Source organism: Zosterops lateralis, assembly GCF_965231275.1.
Source record: "Zosterops lateralis genome assembly, chromosome: 20".
NCBI classification, from domain to species: domain Eukaryota; kingdom Metazoa; phylum Chordata; class Aves; order Passeriformes; family Zosteropidae; genus Zosterops; species Zosterops lateralis.
Genome location: NC_139780.1, coordinates 5,237,095 through 5,243,807, shown reverse-complemented (window position 1 = coordinate 5,243,807; position 6,713 = coordinate 5,237,095). Strand labels below are relative to the sequence as shown.

The following is a 6,713-nucleotide window of genomic DNA, read 5'->3' as shown; positions in this document are numbered from 1 at the left end:
ACTCATCGCTCGCTCAGCGTTTCCTCCCCAGTGCTGTCATCTGCTCCCCTCACTGTCCTTGCTGTCCCTGCCTGCCCTCACACTGTCCCCACAGTTCCTGCAGTCCCCCTGGCTGCTTGCACCTGCCTGGCTGCTCCAGAGTCACCTCTGCACCCCGATTTGGGAGATGTGTGGCAGATGTGGACAAGCAAAAACCTCTGGGTGCCAGCTCTAGAGCAAAGTGCCAGCCCTAAAAGAGGGTGCCAGCCTCATGGAAGAAGGCACCAACCCTAGAGGAGTGTAACAGTCCTATGGATGAGGTTGCCAGCCCTGTGGATGAGGCTCCAGCCCTGCAGACAGAACTCTGCCATGCACATCTGGTGCTGAGCCCCTGTGGGATGAGAGCTGGATAGCATCACTGCCAGCAGGAGCACTCCCCTGTTCTCTCGTTCTGGGGACACTGACAGGCCGCATGAGGTGTCTCCATGCAGGACAAGGTGGCCTGGACCCAGCAGGGTCCGGTGTCCGTGTTTCCCATTCCCAGGGAGCTGGTGGTTCCCATGACCAGGATGCTGGCAGCCGCCTCTGCCACAGCTCGGTCCTGGGGTGCTCTCCACCTTGGGCATTAGCTCCGAACAGCCTGAGATCGGGCTCCTTGTCCTGCACCCGAACACATTCATGGCCGGGGGAGGAACTCAGGGTGCCCTGAACCAGACCCTGGAGTCCTCCCGCCTGGCCATGGCCTCCCTACGTCACAGCCGCTGCTGCAGGAGCAGGAGTTTTCTCTAACTCCTGACGTGTTTAAGCACACACGGGGCACACGGCAACGCGCTTTAGGGCCACCGGCACCGGGGACAACTCGGTGCTCCCGGGCCACGAGGAGGTACAACATGGCGGTGGCCGCAGGGACTACAACGCCCACAATGCCCCGCGCCGCGGCTGGCGGATCACGTGACGGCGCGGCCGGGCCACGCGGCGGAACGGGCGGGACGCGGTGCTGTGGCAACGGCGCGGGCGCCATGGCCAAGCAGTACGACATGGTCGAGTGTCCCTTCTGCGACGAGGTCTCCAAGTACGAGAAGCTCGCCAAGATCGGGCAGGGAACCTTCGGGTGAGTGCAGCGCCGGCCCCGGCCCGCCCTGAGCAGGCCCGGCCTCGGCCTTCCCCGGCCTCAGGCCTGCAGCCGCGGCCCAGACCCGCGGCCCATCGGCGCCAGCCTCGGGTGCCCCTTCCTCGCGTGTCCTTTCCCTCTGTCCTTCCTCACCCCTCTCGCTTCAGAGAACCAGTCTGGCTCCTGAGCCCTCTTTTCCCCAACCTGAGATTCCGCTCTGTCCCAGCTCTGGCAGAGCAGAGTTAACCTTGAAAACAGTTGGAGAGGACCTGTAACTTGGCTCCAAATGTGCTTCTTTTTTTTTTTTTTTTTTTTTTTTTTTTTTTTTTTTTTTCTCAAAGTGTGCTACATTACTGAAAATCCTTCTAAGGTTGCAAGAGTTCTGGGCTCTCTGTTGGTTCAGTAAGTCCTGAGGGCATTTGGCTCAGGGGGAATGTGGCCATATTGGCTCAGCACAGAGTTCTCTGCACGGTGCTTTAGTGTGTGTTGTTTAGGTTTGTTCCTTGTCAGGAGCACCTGGCTTCTTTCTCCTTGTGCTGCTCATGGATTTTTTTTTCTGTTTCTTTTTTTTACAGGGAAGTTTTCAAAGCCAAACATCGCCAGACAGGCAAGAAAGTAGCACTGAAAAAGGTGTTGATGGAAAATGAGAAGGAAGGGGTAAGTGTGGGGCATGGCTGGATTGGGCCTGTTGTCACCTGGGCTGCAAAGACACATGGCAGCAGTGAGGGGACTGGGCTGCACGGAATGGCTGCTGGGAAGTGACACTTTTCATGTGTTTCTTCTCTTCTGGAACCCCCAGCACAGGGCTCCACACTGGCTGTGTTTGTGGAAGAACTGGGTGATGTGAGAAGCACATGCTCAGGGGTTGGGGAGAGAGTTAACACTTAAACAGCAAAGGTAGCAGCCAGAGAGGCTGTTCTGCAGCTCAGGCTGGGCTGTACCATGTCCTGGTGTGAATGTAGAAGGTGAGGAGAGGAGGGTGGGACCTGCCAAGCTGCATGGTCACACCTCTCCTGTTCTCTAGGCAGAGATGGCCTGCTCTCCTGCACCTCCAATCTCCATTCTCTCTTTCTCTTTTCCAGTTTCCCATCACAGCCTTGCGAGAGATTAAAATCCTCCAGCTGCTCAAACATGAGAATGTGGTGAACCTCATAGAAATCTGCAGGACCAAAGGTACTTTGCAGTGTCTCCCTTGTGTTAATGGTGCCTTTTCTGAGCCCTGCTGAGCAGGCTGGTGTCTTGTGCTAGGAGTGGGGTGGTCTAGCTGGGCAGGGGCCTCTGTTCCTGCCTGTGACATGGGGTGACAGGTCACTTACCTTGGAGAAGAGTTTCTAAATGAGTCAGGACGTTGCTGAAGCTTGGCTGGAAAAAGCTGTTGTAGTCCTGCCAGGATAGGCCTGTGCCATAGCAGTGAGTGCTGCCTATGCTGGGAAACTCCCTTCTGAGAGGTTTTAAATGACCCAGCAATGGAGAGAGACTTTGGAGCAGAGGCTCCCCAGCCTGGAGCTGCCTCTCTTGGTTGGTTTGTGATGGTTTCTGGCAGCTCTGAGCTGATGACACAACTCCAGCTGAGGCTCACTCAGCATCTTTTTTTGTGGGTGATGTAACTGCTCATGCTGGGAGGGCTGGGACTCCATGTGGGCAGCTCTGAGCTGCTCTTCCTCCTCCTCCTCACTCCCACCTGATGCCATGTGCCCCCACTGCTTTGCAGGCTCAGCACACCTGGCCTGGCTCTGTTTCCAGTGAAACTGCTATATAACATTTGCTAGAGTTTATGTATCATTCTCTTATGTGGATTTGTACTGGAAAAATACTTTGGAAAGTGACAGTTGATGTTACAGCCTACCCTTCCCTAGGCAGTCGTGTCAGTGAAATAAAAACAAAACTGACTAGTATCTGGTGTATTGTGTGTAGATTGCTGTCTGAATAGGTATCAGTAAAAACAGCAATGACAAGTTAATTTTTAATTCACTGTGTGATTAAAAGAGCTGCGACGATTGGGTGTCTGGCATACCAAAAGTAAATATTTTTGTAGACATGTCATTTGTTCCCTTTTTGCTTATGTTTTGTTTGCATTCCAGTTTTCATCCAAATCTACCTTGAAATGTTTCATTTACTGTTCTCAAATGTGAGGCTTTTATCTTTTTACATTGGAAAGGTGTGTGTGGAAAGCTGGGGCTGTGTCTGTGTCTGTCTGGAATTGCAAACCCAGTGTAGCAGGCACCTTTCTGTCTGGGGAGGAGAGCAGTGTGCTTCTGTAGGGGCTAAGCTTTTCCGTTTGGAGATGCTCATCAGCAGGTTTTACCAATTACAGCTGATGAAAATCAGCCTTTCTTTTTAGTAACGTTTTGTGTGGGTGCTCTAGGAACAAGATTGAAATCGATTGCTTCACCCAAAGTGTGCTGTCACTGAGTTCAAATTGCAGTTGGAGTTTTATATCATTTTGATGGAGATCAGTCCGTTTTCACAGATCCTGTTTGAGGTTGCAGGAAATCTCACTTTTTAATGTGAGATTGGACAGATTTTCCGTGTTTCTGCATTTTTCCTGGGGCTGTCTGTGGGTTCCTCCTCTATCACTGGTGCTTGGCTTGCAGCCACAGCTTGCAGGAAGGAAACAGCCGTTATGTGCCCAGAGCAGCACCAAGTGAAGCTTTCAAAGGTTGCCATGTCCTTTCCTTGCCTGTCTGATGACATTCGCTGCACCAATCCTCATCTGTTCTCGTGTTGCTAGTTTTGCTCAGTTCTTCTTTAAAAAAAGACCTTGAGGCCTGCAGGCTGTTTGGTTCTCTGTGTTTGTGTGCCTTGGGATTCTGTGTAGGGGGTGGTGTATGAGCTGTGGGGTGGTGGGAGGTAAGAGGAGCTGTGACCCAGTGAAGGGTCCCTCAGTGACAGCCCCTCTGTGCCTCTCCTGCAGCCTCTCCGTACAACCGGTGCAAGGGCAGCATCTACCTGGTGTTTGACTTCTGTGAGCATGACCTGGCTGGCCTTCTCAGCAACGCCCATGTCAAGTTCACACTGTCAGAGATCAAGAAAGTTATGCAGATGCTCCTGAATGGACTTTACTACATCCACAGGAACAAGGTAATGGGACAGACTCCTGCTGTGCTCAGAGGGTGGCTTTCCAAGGAGCAGGTGTCTTAACATAGGCTAGAGGGAAATCCTTGTTTCCCACCTCTGCAGCCTGAGCATCATACTGGCCCCAGGCATCCAAGGACGGCACTTTATTCACTTAACTCTTCAATGTCTGTCTTTGTACAGATCTTGCACCGAGACATGAAAGCAGCGAACGTCCTGATCACGCGGGATGGAGTCCTGAAGCTGGCGGACTTTGGGCTGGCTCGAGCTTTCAGCCTGGCTAAGAACAGCCAGCCAAACCGCTACACCAACCGCGTGGTGACCCTATGGTATCGGCCCCCAGAGCTGCTCCTAGGTAGGAGGAGCCCTGGGTGGGCTCTGCCAGCTTCTGGGCCCTTCTGGCCCCTCTGGGAGACTAACTCGGCATCTCCGTTTAGGGGAGCGTGACTATGGCCCCCCCATTGATCTCTGGGGCGCTGGCTGCATCATGGCAGAGATGTGGACCCGCAGCCCCATCATGCAGGGGAACACGGAGCAGCACCAGCTCACCCTCATCAGCCAGCTCTGTGGATCCATCACGCCGGAGGTGAGGGCGAGAGTGAGGATGAGCTGTGGAGAGCAGGAGTGTGGGCAGAGTCTGGGACCAGGCACTCAGGCCTCTTCCCTGCCCTGCGTGCCTGTATTTTGGGGTTGTCTCTCAGACAAACACCCTCAATTTCTGCTTGAAGAAGGGTGAGGGGTTTTATTCCTTGGTGTTTTGCACTGGTCACCTTGAAAAGCCTCTTGAATTCTGTCTTGTGATTTGTGGCATCAGCTTAGCTCTGGTGTGAGCACCCAGCCCCTTCTCAGCTCCTCCTTTATCAGCAGCTCGTCCTGCCCTCTTGTGGGGAGCAAGCTGAGGGACCTCAGCCTGGAATCTGCGGGATGTTGTGCTGGCAGCTGCAGAGTCCTCATCCTGCTGTCACAGTCATTATGTAAATACACTCAAGGCGCTTTCTCTACCTGCTGTGGTCTCTCCCAGATCGAGATAAGTGCTGGTGATTGCAGCAGGCTTTGCTTTCTAAGGATAAAAGGTGCCACATCCAAATGATTATTTAGCAATCAGTTTTGTCACTTTATCTTTCTGGATGTGGTAGCTGGTCTGAAGCATGCTCTCTAGTAGTTCTTTCATAGAGGAACCAGAAATCCTTGAGAATCATTTCCACACCAGGAAGACTGTCCTGACTTGTCCACATGTTTCTATTAGTGCAGCCTTTAGTGCCTCTTTGTTGAGGTGTGAGAAATGTCTGCCAGCTTGGAGCTTATAAAATAGAATTGTTGTTTTGGTTTGCCTGAGAGCATTTGAATCAAAAAATGGCTTGTCCTTTCCATAACTATCGCCACCCCCTTTTCCTGCCCTTTGCCAGGTTTGGCCAAACGTGGATAAATACGAGCTGTACGAGAAGCTGGATCTCCCCAAGGGGCAGAAGAGGAAGGTGAAGGATCGCCTCAAGGCCTACGTCAAAGACCCCTATGCACTCGACCTCATCGACAAGCTGCTGGTGCTGGATCCCGCCCAGCGCATCGACAGCGACGACGCCCTGAACCACGACTTCTTCTGGTCGGACCCCATGCCCTCAGACCTCAAGAACATGCTGTCCACCCACAACCAGTCCATGTTTGAGTACCTGGCCCCACCACGCAGGAGGGGTGGGCACATGCCCCAGCAGCCGGCGAACCAAGGCAGGAACCCAGCTGCCACCAACCAGACTGAATTTGACAGAGTGTTTTGACATCCGGCAGGGTCCTGGCTGGGCTTCCCCACATTAAGTGGAGATGTCCTGGCGAGGTCTTTTTGTCTAGGAAAGGACTTTTTTCAAGATGAATTGACTGATGGTGTTAACAGAGCTTGGCCATCTCCTCAGTCACCGCAGAGCTGTGTGACTTGGGGAGGTGATACCTGTGAGCTCGACATTGTTTCCCTGCAGTTTCCTGTCTCAGAACCTGTTTTTGCCCCCCAGAAGTCTGTCTTGGTCACATTAAACTTGCAGATGAATTGTTATGGATCTGGTGATGGAAAAAGCGTCTCCATCCATGCTGGGGCTCTTGGCAAATGATGTGGGGACTGGCAGGACTGGGAGTAGCTGCCCTGGACCAAACTGGGCCCTGCTTGTAGATGTCTCAGCTCTCTTAGTCTGCCATAGCTCCTGCATGGAGTATCCTCTGAGCACTGAAGCGTTGATGTAGGACAAGGCAGGTGCTTCTGAGTCATCAGATGTGTCTTGGGGAATGCAGAGGCACCCTAGACAGCATGACTAGCTCTGCCTGGAGACTGGGATCTAGCCTAAAAAAGGACTTACTGGGCAAACCAGGGAGGTGGGTGGCAGATCTTGGATGCTCCATGTAGGCAGGATTTACAGTGGGAATTGCTGGTCTCTGTGACAGCACATGGCATCCATGCTTTTTCTTCATTGCAAACCATGACTGGGGCTCATATTGGATACACCACCAGCAGGCAGGTTCAACTTGCTGCAGGCAAGCACTGCCCTGTGCCTGAGATGACACCTGC

General features: G+C 52.9%; 1 protein-coding gene across 1 annotated transcript; it reads left to right on the top strand.

Annotated features, from left to right (window-relative positions):
* Window positions 1–758: 758 nt before the first annotated feature.
* Window positions 759–6,206, top strand: CDK9 (cyclin dependent kinase 9). Its single transcript, XM_083875956.1, has 7 exons — window positions 759–1,090; window positions 1,666–1,747; window positions 2,173–2,263; window positions 4,005–4,171; window positions 4,349–4,520; window positions 4,603–4,751; window positions 5,572–6,206. The coding sequence occupies exons 1-7, from the start codon at window positions 870–872 to the stop codon at window positions 5,935–5,937; spliced, it is 1,248 nt and encodes a 415-aa protein (XP_083732082.1). The 5' UTR covers window positions 759–869; the 3' UTR covers window positions 5,938–6,206.
* Window positions 6,207–6,713: the final 507 nt, after the last annotated feature.

Excerpts from the sequence above, each read along its gene's own strand:
- CDK9 (XM_083875956.1), top strand. The coding sequence starts at position 870 with ATGGCGGTGGCCGCAGGGACTACAACGCCCACAATGCCCCGCGCCGCG. Across the intron at positions 2,264-4,004 it reads AGAAATCTGCAGGACCAAAG|CCTCTCCGTACAACCGGTGC; the intron begins GTACTTTGCAGT and ends CCTCTCCTGCAG. Across the intron at positions 4,752-5,571 it reads GTGGATCCATCACGCCGGAG|GTTTGGCCAAACGTGGATAA; the intron begins GTGAGGGCGAGA and ends GCCCTTTGCCAG.